The following is a 14,082-nucleotide window of genomic DNA, read 5'->3' on the forward strand; positions in this document are numbered from 1 at the left end:
CAACACTGAGGTTTCACCCAGAAAAGCTGCCTGGTTTGCAGAAAGTGCTTGGTGCCTGCTGCTGCTCACACCTTCCCTGTGCAGGAAGGTGGCCAGTTCCCTGACTTCTTCATAGTGTTCAACTCAGTTCTGTTTTCCAGAGTGAGCAAGTTGCATGCAGCAAGCTGATGCATGCACCTGCCCCCTTGGATTTCCCCCAGGAGTCTCCAGCCCCTCAGGTACAGCTGAGTCCCTGCCCATTGTCTGAAGGTATGATTTCAGGGTGTGAAGCCACAGCACCCAGCCACCAAGTGACTCAGCACCCCATTCACTAACGTCTCATCCTCTCAGACATACACAGCTTGTCTTCTCTTCCGAGGCCTCTTGTGACTAAACCTGACACTATTTACCATGTGACTTGGAAGCTGTAGGTCCTCATTTCCCTGAAATCACCTAATTTCCCTTCCTCGAAGTTCTGTCTGCAGGGACAGGATGGCTGTTTCATCAGAATTCATGAGCAAAGAATCAAGCCATGCAAAAGACAGGCAGAGATCCCAGCACAAGCCAGCAGTCTCACAAATGCCATGTTTTGGGGGTCTTCTGGATCTGAACCTAGGTGGAAACAAGGGCAGGCTGAGTGCACACTCGGTGCTGATAGTCTTTGGGTACAATCTGTATGTGTGTCAGGGTGTGCACGCACCTGTACATCTGTCAGCATGCACGATTGGTGTGTGCCAGACTATGAGCATGTCTATGCATGTAATTGGTGTGTGCAGTCTGTGTGTGTTTGTTGGTGAGCACAATCAGCATACAAGGCTGTCAGCATGTGCAAGTGTGCCAGCTCTGTGAGGCTGTCAGTGTATGCTATCAGTGTGTGTCATCTCTGTGAAGCTGTCAGCGTGTGCTATCAGTGTGTGTCATCCCTGTGAGGTGGCCAGCATGTGCTACCGGTGCATACTGTTTCTGTGAAGTTATCGGTGCGTACACTTGCTGAGTCCAGTTCGTGCACACAGGGGTGTTGGCCTACAGGCTCTGTGGCTGTCTAGAAATATCCCCGCTGAGCACAGCGCCTGCAGCTGCCCTTTTTGGTAAGATCATGAGCACAGGAAGCCAAAGTGTGAAATGTAGATGTTGAGGGGAAAAAAAAAAGGCAACCACAGGTCACGTGGTTGGAAAGCAAGATAGGAAGTCAGCTCAGCCCAGCCTCTCAGACAGAAGGAGGCAGACATTGGGGAGGGAAAGAGTTAAATAGCTGGGGTGGGATCCAGGACCAGACTGGGGCACAGAGCAGAGTGGACGGGGTTGTGTGTGGTACGTGAAAAATGTGAGGCCGGGTGGAGAGCAGATAGGGCTGAACGAGAAGCAGGTGGTGGCAGGGGGGAGAGGTGTGCAGGGCAGTGGGGTGCAGAGAGGATGCCCGTGGCTGGAAAATGGATGAGGTGGTTGTAAAGCGGGGCTTGCTCTACCTCCAACAGCAGCAGACCTTCGGGAAGGTAAGGACCAGGGGGTGATCACAGGGCAGAGGAGCAGTGGGCCTCTGGCTGGGGGTCCCAAGCCTAGCCTGGACCCCTGGCTTCCTCCATCCTCCATGCAGACAACCCCTTGTGCTCCACCTTGTCCCTTGAGAACTGGGCTGCCCCCATGGTGCCCTGTCTTCAGCATCCGGGCAGGGAATCTCCCTGGAGTCAGCGAATCTGGCTGATTTTCCAGGGGCTTTACTTGTGCCAGGCATGGGACTCCCTTAGGAGATGCATCTCCAGCCCTATGAGCTCCCCCCACAGCCAATCTATGGGATCCCTTGCCCAGTTGCAGCTTCTTGAGGTGCCCTTCTGTCTGCCCTGGTTATTCTGGCTTCTGCTGAACTGGTGACTAGCCAGGTTACAGCAGGGTGTCGGTGGGATCTTGCTTCCCCTTGTGGGGAGCCCTGTGACTTGGGAGAATAACTCTTGCTTCCCCTTGTGGGAAGCCCTGTGACTCTTGCCATGGCAGCCTGGCATAAGCAGCTCCTCAGCTCTGTGCAGGTTCAGCCCAAGGCTCCCCAGGCAGACGGAGAGATGGTCTGTGGCCCCTGGAGGGTAGGGTTCAGGTTGATGGTCCTCACTCCAGGGGAGATACCCCCACCCCACAAGTCTACCACTCACAGCCTTTGGTGCAGCAGTTCGGAGGCCCTTGCTCCCCATCTCCTCTGTACTGTACTTCCCTGGTTCAGCCCCACCCTGCACCATTGCAGGGGTCTCCTTGCTTCCAGCGGAGCTAGCTGGATGGGTCTCAAGAGATTGTTGGCTGGATTTGAGCCAGGCATGTGTTGCCAAGAGCTCCTCTTCAAGCTGAACACCCCGACTGCTGTCTTTCACCTTCTTGCAGCACGCGCTAGGTCGTGGAAAGGTTGCTCTGGGCCGCAGTGGCCAGGCCAAAAACGGAAATAATCTCCAGCTGCAGTGAAACTTCTTGCCCTGAGCTGGGGAGGCTGACCTTTCAGACAAGAACATAGAGACACATCAGGCAGCTGCGTACCCATGCTGGGGTGAATAGGGACAGGTCCTCACTGGGGTTGTGGCTCCAATACCCCTGCAGGCTCCCAGGCAGTACAGGACCGGTGGCAAGTTTTGTATCTTGGGCCCAGGTCCAGACAGGCCCCAGAGCTAAATCATCAGTTGATAAAAAGTAGAAAACACCCCTGATGGATAGAGCTGAGTGCCAGTCTCACTCTCAGCAGTAAGCAGTGTCTGGTTATCCCGTGTGCGTCTTGGCAGCAGGGTAAAAGAGGCAGAGTTCGGAGCTTCAGCTTCCCCTTTCTTTGGCCCAGGTATCACCTCCATTACTTCTGCTTTGCATTGGAAGGCAGAAGGCAGTGAATTAGACCCCTTGTGCTTTTCAGCTACCCCAGCTGGGGAACAGATGGCTCAAGGGGCAATGAACTACAAGGGGCCTCTTTCTCCTTTAGATCAGCTGATGCAGCCTGGCCTGTGTGGGGAGCAACCAGTTAGGCAAGGATCCTGGAGAAGTTTTGCTCCCTGTTTGCCTGCAAGGGATTGTGAGGGAGGGGAGTCTTGATCCAGATCCTTGCACTCAAGTACCCATGTCACAAAATAAGGGCATGGTCCAAGTTAACCCTCATGTTGGCAGCCTGAATGGGGCTGGAGATGCTGCATTAACTCCAAGGTCCTCCTGGCCAGGGCTGGGGGGGAGTAGCAATGACTGGAAGCTCATTTGGCTTTTGCTTCAGTTATCTAAATAAGCAAAAGATGCCATTCAGCACCAAATCAGCACATAAAACTGACTCCAGGAATGAAGGCACATGTGCGTGTATCTAACCCTGTGAATGCCAGTGCAAGGCAGGGTAATAGCAGAGCATGTCTCCTTAGCTTGCAAACATGCATGTGAGCAGCCCTTGTAATTTCTGTCACTCCACCCATTCCGTGTTCCCCCCATCCTGAGTACTGGGCCAGACAGGTGGGGCAGATGGGTGTCACATCAGCAAAGCAAGCAGGATACCAGATAACCATCACACTTCTGCTGCTGGGGAGGTATAACATGAGGCAGCCTCTCCCCCATGAAAGCGTAACCCAAGCACATGGTGACACTGCAGGAGAGCTGAGCAGGCAGCACGGGAAGCTGTGTAGCACACAGCATGTGCTTGTTGCAGTTGTCTTCAGCAGGATCACTCAGGAGGTGTGTTCACACAAAAGGCCAAGATCCGTCCAATTGGCCAAGGTCTGTCCAAGATCTGTCCAGCTGGCCAAGAGCAGAAGGTGCCTTGGCACCTTTGATCATGCTGTTAGGGTAGAACTGGCCTCCAGAGCAGGAAGGTTGTCGCAGGACCTGGCAAAAAAGTGGTTGTCCCATCTCTGCATGCATCACTTGGGCAGCAGCACTTATGACAGAGCTATTTTAAAGTCAGCGCACAGACAGCCCTGACAGCGCTGGTGTTTCTTTGAGCGACGGCCCAAAATGCAAGCGTCTGTAGATTAAATCAGGATAAGAACAGCTTTCATATGGCAGTATGTCTGTCTGTACTGCTGCAGAGCATCCGACAGCCATGCATCAGTGAAGCCCCAAGTCAGAGCAGCCACATACTTTCTAGAAGGCTGTTTTTCCATTACAAAATCTTGGTTCACCGAAAGCAAAACTCTGCACAGAAATTTGCTGATTTCAGTGAATCTACCGGCAGAGCAGAGGCATGTTCTGAAAACTGCCTGCCAAACACGCATCTTTCAGGTACCTGCCATGTTCCCTAATGTGCCACATGGCTTCTAATGCCCGAAGGAACCATGAGATGATCTAGCCTGATCTTTATGACACCAGGCTGAAAGACTGCACCCAGCTCAGCCCGGTAGCTGGTGGAAGTTTATTTCCCAGCCGATTGTAACTTGAAGCATTTTTACTATGTCAGTGGGAGCAGTTTTCTTTTCCTCTTTAGTTCAGACCAGCCTATTTCCCCAGCTGGCACCCCTCCCCACAGCACAGCTTGGGGCTAGAATGAGGAACAAACCTGATAGAAAACATGGAGCTGACTGATACACATCTTGCTCTCTTCCTTTTGCTTCTTCCCACTCTGTTAGAAATGGAGAAAGTTCTGGGGTGTGCTGTACCGGGAGACGGCCTGCTCTTCTACCCGCCTGGAGCTCTTCGAGGGCTCAGGCCCACCTGCCCCCGAGAAGCTGAAGAAGGGCGAGAGCAGCAAGAAGCTCATCAAGCTGAGCGATTGTGTGCATGTGGTGGAGGCCAACAGTGATGCCAGCAGCCCCAAGGAGACCACCCCCTTCCTTGTGGAGACCACGGAGAAGTGCTACCTGCTGGCAGCAGAGAGCATGGAGGTGGCTGACTGGATCAACAAGCTCTGTGAGCTGGCCTTCCCGGTAAGACTGGTGGAGAGGGGAGGGTTGGGGTGGAGAGTTGGGTGTCAAGGGCTTGGGGACAGAGGGATGCAGAGGGCAAGAGACTGGAGTGGAGGAGCTGGGAGCGGGGCCCTTGGCAGGCTGGGATGCCAAGGATCTGGGATGGAGGAGCCTAAGGCAGCAAGGGGTTCATTAGCAGGCTGAGCAGCAGAGAACAGAGATTCAAGGGAGCAAAGGTATCCCCAGCTTGCTGGCATCTGGGGTTACTTGGGGCATGGAGAAGACTCCGGATGAGCTGGGGGCCCCATGGAGTTGGGTGCTGAAGGATGTCAGGGAAGGCGGAGGGCCCAAGGCATGTGTCCTCTTCCTCCCCACCCTTTGTAGCTCCATAGTGCTGAGCTTGGGCCTGGCCTGACCCAGCGCACGCAGTTCTCAGTGCGCAATGCTGCTCTCTGTGGCCAGCTCCCTGGAGTCTCTTTCCTACAGTCTCCAGTCCCTATTTTGCCTGGAGTGTGCTGGGAGCCCGGCCAGCCCAGCGTGGGGACCCAGGGGCCTCTTGTGCTGGAGCACGAAGCTGCAGCTAAGCAGGGGGGGCTCCTCTTTTGCAGTTCTGCTTGCCGAGTCTTAGTGTGGGGGAGGAGACAGCTCACAGCAGGTCCAAGCCTGGCTGGAGTCTGGGCTGCGGTCGCTCACCCGCTGCTCTTCCCTTGGCATTGCAGAGGAACAGGGATGAGCAGATGGCAGCAGGGGGGAAGGACAGCCACCTGGGATCCCTGCCATCCACTGCCTGCACCCTGTCCATGGAGGAGAACTCACTGTACAGCTCCAGAGCCAAAGGTAGGAGCAAGGAGAGACTCTGGCCAGGAGCTGCACGAGTGCGTGTGTGTGTTAGAGTGGAGAAAATTGGTTTCTTTCCTTATCCCTGAACCGAACTGATTTCTGGTGGTAGGCACGAACACCACAGGCCTGGCTCCGGGAGTTCACAGGGACACAGGTTGGGAGCAAGACAGCTCGGCAGGTATTAAGACAGACTTGGCCGTGTGCAAGAAAGACAGATGAATAGGCAAATCTGCCTTAGACTAAAAGACACACAGTTGGCTGTGCAGAGTGACATTTATACAGAAAAATGGCATATGGTGACACTATCTAGCTAGCTAGATGAGCAGACATGGCAGGGCAAAGGCAATGCAGGCAGAGACGGAGCCCCGGCAAAGTGATTCAAGTGGTTAGCTTTGTTCTTTCAGAGAGGCGGAGAGGAAAAGGGGGCACCAGGGGACTGCAGGATGTTAGACTCCGAAACCACAGGGGGGTGTGACTCATCTATAAATGGCCCATGGGCCATTTATAGAACTGCAGACCTCACAGAAGCTGCTGGGAATCATAGGACCCCGGGGTAACCTTCAACCTCTTGCTAGCCGCAGGCTGAGAGTTCAGTCACCCAGAGCACCATGAACCTGATTCATCACCCATCTGGGAAAGATTCCTATGGACTTCCCTGTTCTGGATCAGGCTGTTGTCTTGCACTGGGCCCTGCTTGCCAGCTGCTTCCACCTTTTTTCCATGCTCTCCTGCACTGTAGTTCTCCACCCGCTGACCTTTCCCCCAGGTCAGACCACAGGGCAGGGCTCCCTTCAGACCCTTCTCTAAATACAATCCAGCATGAGCCTACTCTCCAGAGACATCTTCTCCCAGTCACTAGTGCATGGGAGCAAAGCTACAACCAGTGGGTCTAGAGAGCAGCAGTGAACTCCTGTACCAGACTGACCATGCTTCTGCTGGTCCTTAACAGGAACAAATAAAATGGATGCAATGATTCCCAGGGTAATAGTGCTTCCCCATCAGGCTGTGTGATGTACTTGGTCTCCAGGCACCCCTCATTTGCTCCTTTCTTTCCTCCCAGGAGTTATCCTGGCTAGGGGGACAGTGTTGAATATGTTTTAGCTGCCATAGAGCTGGATCCCCATTGCACAGCATCGTTCTCTTTGATTGCCAGCACAGCTGTTGCTAGCACATTGTGAGCTGCAGAGCCAGCGCTCCAGCTGGTTTCAGTAACTGCAGTTGGTTTCAGCCTGGACACCAGCTGGAAGCTTGGCCCTTGCCAGTCACAGCCTTGGGTTTCTGTACTCAATTTGCCCTTGTGCAAGTGACTGGAGAAGGTGCAGGGTGGTGGAGCCCAGATACTCTGAGCCACAAACTGTGATCAGTACTGCACCTACACTCCTGGTGGCCTCGGGCGAACTTTTAGTATTGGGCCCCCCTTTGCCAGAGACAATGATAATAATAATTGGACAATGGAAAAAAATGCTATTTTCAGGCCCCCTTTCTTTCTGAGCCCCGGGCATCTGCCCAATTTGGCCATGCTCTGACTGTGATGTGCCTGAGAGCTGAGGGATGACTTTAAAGCCACAACATGTGATATAGCACTGGAACCATGTGTGTGCATAGATGAGGCCCAACAGAGAGAGGAGCTGCAGTCTTCGACATCAAGAAAGAGCAGTCCCATGGCCCACCTTGCCGTCTCACTTGAACCAGAGAGGGAGAGGGAGCAGAGGACAGCCCCTCTCGGTGCACCATTCAGACTAGGTGCCTTCCCTGCTTTTAAACAATGCTGCTAATTGTGCATTTGAAAATGGCTGCAATGATAGCCTGGCCCTGCTGTTTGTAAAAAACGTCATGGAAATCTCATTTCACAAATAGCCCTTGTGCTCTTCCTGCTGTGGTTTGGCAGATCAGCATTTCATTTCGATAACTGGCCACTCCCAGCTGTCCATAGCATTCAGCCACTTTATCAGTCGGACACTATTTCCCAAGACAGCTCCACTTCTTGGTCGTGCTGCTCTGGGTAGTGACTCAAGGCAGTGATCTCATGCTCTCAGTCCCACAATACTTTGCACCGAGCTGTTCCCTCTGCATGCCAAGCAGCCCAGCTGGCAGGAGGGTCGGGCTGGATGTGTAGGCAGGTGGGAGGGTCAGGTCCTTGGGCGTGCTGCTGATTCACTGCTCTGCATCTTGTTTGTGCAATGGCGTAAGGAGACAGAGCCGCCCCCGCAAAGAGCATAGGGAGGCTCTGATGCCAGGGGAGGAAATGCAGTAACCAGAGGGGCTTCTCTTTTTTTCGTTCCAACCTCTGTACCCCTTGGTTTGCGTCTGTCCTGAGTGCTACTAGCGGGGCAGATGGTTCTGTCTACAACCACAACAGCAGCTTGCTGCACTCTCGGCCTGGGGTCACTTCACCAGCTCACGCAAACAGTGACTTGCTGCAAGCTTCCTGCCTGCTAATGAACAAAGCTCCCTATGCAGTGGCAGCCTCTGCAGCAGACGTAGGGACACTTTTCAGGACCAATTTAGTGAGAGAGCCAGGAGTGGAGAATAACTTTGTCACAGGGCACAGCCTGCCTGCTGCCTGGCGGAAGAAAATCAATGCCTGCCCTGCAGAGGGGCACCCCGGGTGGCCTGTACTGACAGGCATGCCCAGCTAATGGCTCACTCACACTCACGTGTGCATAGGAAGCACTGCACACACTCACGGATCATGTACATGGGCACACTTACACAACTGCACACACCCCCGGACACAAGCATGCGCAGCTCACAGGAACGCTCCCTCTCAGACATGCAGTGAAAGTCTCTTGCATGCAGGAGTTCAATGCAGATAAATGAGAGCAGTGGGACCAATCCATGCCAGGGGCAACCCTAAGGGGGAATCAGGCCCAAGGCCTCCATCCAACCTGCACCTCTTTCTTTCATCTCCTTCCATCCTGTCTCTGTCTCAAGCAGGGAGTTGCTTTTTCAGTTCCCCCTCCAAAGGAGAGGAATATCCTCAATTCTGCATCTGGAGGCTGCTTATCTGTGATGCCATCAGCCAGCAGGCAGCCTCCCACATCCAGATAGGGCTGAGGAAAGCAGGGAGGGGTGCCTGGCAGGGAGCAGATAAGCCAGAAGGGGAATGAGCTGGAACACAGCTTGCGGCAAAGCGCTGCCGGTGCTAGGCCTGCACCGGGCTGAATGGAGGTGGCAAGAGGCTATGGGGAGGTGGGAACAGACCTTGGTTGTGTGGCCTGTTGCTCTGCTCTTTCATGGAGTTGTCATTAACATGACTGGATAAAGAGAGATGTTGAATCTGGCATGGGGATGCCGGGCTTGCTCCTAGGTGGAAGGCATTAGACAGGGCTTTGGAGAGACAGGCGGCTCACCCTGGTTTTGCCCTCTTGGCTGTCTTCTCAGGGTTTTTCATGTCCAAGCATCCCCAAGCTCTTGGCAAACTTGTCACTGGATTCTCCCTTTTAAATGCAGCCCCCTCTGGGGCAGAACCTGCAGCTGGGTACTGGAAGTGCAGTAACAGCACGCAGCGCCTTAGACCTTTTGGGGGAATGCAGGGAGCCTGGGAAGGGAATTGCCTAAGCTGGAATTGGGATCAGACCCCAGGGTTTAGCACCCCTGGTAGCCTGCTTCACCATCACACCGGGGCTATTACCCCATGGGATTGCCTTGGGAGCAGCGGTGAGTCAGGATGAGTCAGTGTCAGCCCTTACAACAAGTATTCTTCCGAAGTTTCCTCTGCTTCAGTCGCTCAGTGAGAGGGGCCTCCAGCTCCACTGACCTTGCAGAGAGGCCTTGCTGTCATTACAGCACCTGCAGAGAGGCTTTCCAGGACATCAAGTGGGCTGGTGGCAGGAGCCTTTGAATCTGCTGTGCCTGGAGGGAGCCCTGGCAGGGACCGGAAGGATGTGGTGGGTGTTGGGAGGAAATGCCATGATAGTCGCTTTGCGCTCTGCCAGCTGTGCTGCAGCGGGTCAAGTGGGGTACAGAGTAGAGCTACTGCTGCAGGCAGATCATGTGCACCCAAGCAGGGGCAGTGGGCACATGGAGGACAGGAGGAATCTAGGCAGCTGGTTTTCCACTGAAAGGTCCCTGCTTCCCCCGAAGCACTGGACTGGGTGCCCTGAGTGCTGTGTTGAGCCCAGCTTGGTCCAGATGCCTCCCACAGAGCACAGCCAGGCCTGAGGGTAATCTGCTCCCCTTGCCTCCATCCTACAACATTAGCAGGAGATGTGATGGATGGTATTTGTCCTCTGGCTGCATGATCGGGAGCTTGGGGAGCCCACATCCTATGCAGTGCTGAGTTGCACTGGCAGTGTCATGCTTCATACGTGTTCCTTTGCAGCAGCAGGTGCCACAAGGGAGTTCAGTGTGATCATACGGGCCACCGAGTCCTCAGAGCGCTGCAACCTCTGGGGCAGTTTCCTCCTGAGGGCCACGGATGATGCCCTGGAGCTGCAGGATGATGAGACGGGGAGTGTCCTCTACACCTGGCCGTACAAGCTCCTGCGGAGATTCGGGCGGGATAAGGTAACCCGCATGGACTGGGGGCAAGGAGGGATAGTGCTTAGGTGTTGGGTTTGTGGGGGCAGCATGAGGATCAGGGCCTCAAGTGGGAGAGGAGTCAACACTCAAATACCTTCCAGTCCGAGTGGCTGAGCTGGAGTGTCTGGGAGTGCTTTGCGCCAGAGCCAGTGCTCCTTCTCGCTGCCTCCAGTGCTTCATGTGGGCAGAGCCTGGCACTGGTCTCGTTGGCTTGTCCCCTCCTCAGCCACTGCTCTTGCAAGCAAAAATGGCTAAGATGGGATGAGACAGCCCACCCACACTGCTTCCTACAGCTGCTAGTGGTGGGGGAAGCTGTGATGTCCCCACAAACACTGCTTGAACACCAGCAATGAGACTGGGCCCCAGTCTGTATCAGATCACTCCTGTTCCTCTTGCAGGGGTTATGCCAAGGCAGGCAGGGACAGCTTTCTTGGCAAGAAATACCACAGGCAGAGATGTGAGAAACCCACTTGCATGGCACAAATAGGGCTCTGGGGGGAAAGCAGAATGTAAATGAGTATCAACCTTCAGCTGGTCTGCATTGGGACCCGCAGATCCCTAGCACAGGCCTGTCTCCCTCCAGCTAACTGGTGCAGCTGTAGGTTGTTATCCACAGTGTGCGTGAGGGGTGCATCTCCAGTATTGGGAGTGTGACCCCCTCTTTGACTCTCCCCAAACCAGGTGACATTCTCCTTTGAAGCCGGACGGAGGTGTGCATCTGGGGAAGGCAACTTCGAATTTGAGACCAGGCAGGGCAATGAGATCTTCCAGGTCATTGAGTTAGCCATCGATGCACAGAAGGCCTATGGGATGGATGACTTGCAAGGGCCCGGCCCCCCTGAAGACGCCTCATGGGCTCCCATCCGCACCCTGAGCCGGACCAAGAATAGTGAGGAGAGGTCTGCCAGCGACAAAGCCAAGGCACCGGGGGGGCCCTGGCTCCACCCTTCAGGCAGCATCAAGTGCCTCTCCTCAGAGTTCAACTGGGAAGAGAAGCCAAGCAAGGGGAAGTGCGTGAAGTCTACCAACAGTGGCTCTTTCACTGGGGAGACCAAGGGCGGCTTCGTCCCACACATGGAGGCTGAGAGCCCCTACTCAGAGCCATGTGACACCCTCCAGTGGACAGACCCCGGTCGCCCCAGTGCAGCCAAGAACAAGGGGACTCAGGGGAGAGGGGCCCCGGATTCAGACTATGCTGTGCCCTTTGACACCATTGCCAAGTCCTTTATGGGTTCTGACTTCAACAGCTTCCTCAGCAGCTTGGAGAAGACATCAAAACCCCCCCTGTACCCACTGTACCACAGCATCAAGGAGGCCAGTGGGAAGAGCCAGATCACGCCGCCTGTGCCCCCTGCCAGCGCCAAGCCTGACCACATCTACGACGAGCCGGAGGGTTTGTCTCTCCACACGGTGTATGACGAACCTGAGGAGGTCAAAGGCGAGGCCTGGAAGCTGCAGGCAATGGCAGAGGACCCCACTGGCCACGAGTACCCCTACAGCTCCCAGCAGGATGACTACTCAGTGCCCAAGAGGGCTGTGTCCAGCATGCGCCAGGTCCCAGGGCAGGGGAAGGAGTGGCTTGCGGACACCGACTATGACAATGTGGTCCTGAGGTTCACCAAAAAAAAGAACTTGCAGTGAAAGGAGAGAGGAGAGAAGGGAGCAGAGACTTCCCAGGTTTCACTTGTCCCTGCCCTCCAGTGGTGCCAGCTCCGCAGCTCCGGCGAGGGCCTGACGGTGGCATTCTTCCGAGCCTTTGCTTTGTACATGGTCCTCAAGGGGAAAGTTGAGGCTGCCAAACTTATCTCACTAGTGACTGAAGGCCTGGCTCTGCAGCAGAGGGGCATGGTCCTAGTGCCCTTTACTGCGTATTAAGGGCAGGGACCATGCCTTACTGAGTACAGGACTGAGCACACAGGTGGCAGCTAACATATAACAACCCTCTCAGATCCTAGTAATCTCCATCCCTTTTCCAGGCACCTCTATTAAACACAGCTTGTAAATCAGCCTTCTTCCCTCATTACAGCCCCGGCTGTCAGGTGGCATCACAGGCCTCCCCAGTTATCCTGTGCACGGAGGTTCAGGGGAAAAGAGTTGAAAGTGATAGAGAGAGGCAGGCCCATCAGGCCTGTGTGAGCTGGAGTGGCTCAGATGGGTTGGCTCAAGGTCCACATAGGTATGGCTCCCTGCAGAGCAAGTCAGGGACATCTCTGCTGGGACGGTGATGGCAGGAGAGGATTCGGTGCAATGACAGTGCTGACACCATGGGGCTGCTAAGTGGGTTGCTGGCTCAAGCAGGGCTGGGTGAAACCTATCTGTGCAACCTGTATCTGGCTGCTCCAATGGGTGCATCTGCACCTGCAGGGTGAATCCCAGAACAGGTTGCCTCATTGTGTCTGGCAGGGAGGACCAAAGCAAAGCAAACATAGAGCCCTAGAATAGGTGCACCCTGTTGCTCCAGGCAGGCTCACCGTTACCTGAACCATCCCAGGCAAGTGCTTGTCTTACCTGCATTCCCAATACAGGGGTGCCCTCACTTCCCAGTAACCTGTGCCCCAAATTGCATGCCAAGGCTCAAGTTCAACTTGAACACAAAGCCCCATGGGTTCTGAGCACTGGAACTGCTGGGGCTAGAGGTGAAACCAGGTGCCTCAGACACACCGAACATATACTTTACCCAGATGTATGTCTGTAGGCAGAGGGCAAGGGAGCAGCCAGAAGAAAGCTGGTGCTCAGCCTACCCCTTCTCCTAGGCACTTTGGTGAGTCGCATCTCAGCCCACAGTGTCCTTTGCAAGTTGGCAGCGTATGAGTAGCCATCCCGACTGGCTCCCACTGGAGGGCACTGTTGGCCTGTGGTACGGGGCTCGGCCCAGCAGCGTGGGGAAGAGGACTGCGCTGTTGCTGCAGCAGGGCTCCAGATAACACGATTAGCCATGAGCTTCAGGACCAAAATTGGGAGGGAAGTAAGGAAGGAGGGGCAGGGGAAAGAAACCCACAGAATTCCCTGAACAAGCTGTTTGGAAAGGGCCAGTGGAGGCAAAGCATGTGGCGTGAATGATGCGAGGGGTACCCGAGGTTGCAGACACTAGCACTCAGCTCTGGGTTTGTCTTAGGAACTGCTATGAACCCCATCCCTGGAAGTGAGTAAGGGGGACCATCAGCTGTGGGTTGGAGCACCAGGGCTGTCCCTTTTCTCCAGAAAGGGCTGAGTCCCCAGCTCTGGGGGTGCTGAGGCACGGACTGGGCAGCAAAAGGCCTGGGATTTTGGGGTCCAGGGCTTTAGCCCTGACATATGCCTGGCTTTGACATTTGCAAACCTAATCTGGTCCACGGGGTCCTGCAGAATCCCTCGGCACCTTTGCTGCGTTAGGAGTGCTGTGTTACGTGGGAGCAGGAGCAAGCCGAGGAATGGGACGTGTCTGGGATATAGGGCCAGTGCAGCAGCGAGGCACTCAGCTCGAAACAGGACCTCTGCCCCAGATTATCAATTGATAGTGCCTGACCCTCACAGTGGTCTCTGTGAGCCAGCAGCAAGCCAGGCGCTGCCAAAGGTCAGATGCTCCCATTTCCTGGGCTTGGCTTTAATCAGGAACCCTGGCAACAACTGAACATAAACCCCGTGGCCATCCAGCTCGCCATGCCTGGCTGCTGCAGTGCTCCCTAAGCCCTTTCTGCCCATGGACTGGTCTGACCAGAAGCCACACCTGCGTCCCTTCGGTGCGGGTGGAGTGAAGAGGTGACTCCCCATGATGCCTGGAGTGGGCAGGTTCAGATACCTGCTTGCCAGGTGAGTCAGCCTTAGAGCTGTGCTCCTCTGCTGCAGCCTGGCTCCTGCTTTCCTCCATGCCAGGGCGTGTGCCCTGGGTAGCCTGCATGCTTCTGTTGTTTGCTGGATGCTT

General features: G+C 55.0%; 1 protein-coding gene across 2 annotated transcripts; it reads left to right on the plus strand.

Annotated features, from left to right (window-relative positions):
- Positions 1-1,091: 1,091 nt before the first annotated feature.
- Positions 1,092-12,187, plus strand: DOK2 (docking protein 2). 2 transcript variants are annotated; one of them, XM_006258383.4, is made up of 5 exons: positions 1,092-1,472; positions 4,542-4,838; positions 5,537-5,654; positions 9,982-10,166; positions 10,863-12,187. In XM_006258383.4, exons 1-5 carry the CDS (start codon positions 1,410-1,412, stop codon positions 11,820-11,822), a joined length of 1,623 nt encoding a protein of 540 aa, XP_006258445.2. In that variant the 5' UTR covers positions 1,092-1,409; the 3' UTR covers positions 11,823-12,187. The 2 variants fall into 2 exon arrangements, with proteins under 2 accessions (XP_006258445.2, XP_006258446.2); XM_006258384.4 differs by having other exon boundaries at positions 9,985-10,166.
- The last annotated feature ends 1,895 nt before the right edge of the window (positions 12,188-14,082 follow it).

This window comes from Alligator mississippiensis, chromosome 7 (assembly GCF_030867095.1).
Source record: "Alligator mississippiensis isolate rAllMis1 chromosome 7, rAllMis1, whole genome shotgun sequence".
Taxonomy (NCBI): domain Eukaryota; kingdom Metazoa; phylum Chordata; order Crocodylia; family Alligatoridae; genus Alligator; species Alligator mississippiensis.

Excerpts from the sequence above, each read along its gene's own strand:
- DOK2 (XM_006258383.4), top strand. The coding sequence starts at position 1,410 with ATGGATGAGGTGGTTGTAAAGCGGGGCTTGCTCTACCTCCAACAGCAG. Across the intron at positions 1,473-4,541 it reads AGCAGCAGACCTTCGGGAAG|AAATGGAGAAAGTTCTGGGG; the intron begins GTAAGGACCAGG and ends CCACTCTGTTAG. Across the intron at positions 5,655-9,981 it reads GTACAGCTCCAGAGCCAAAG|CAGCAGGTGCCACAAGGGAG; the intron begins GTAGGAGCAAGG and ends GTTCCTTTGCAG.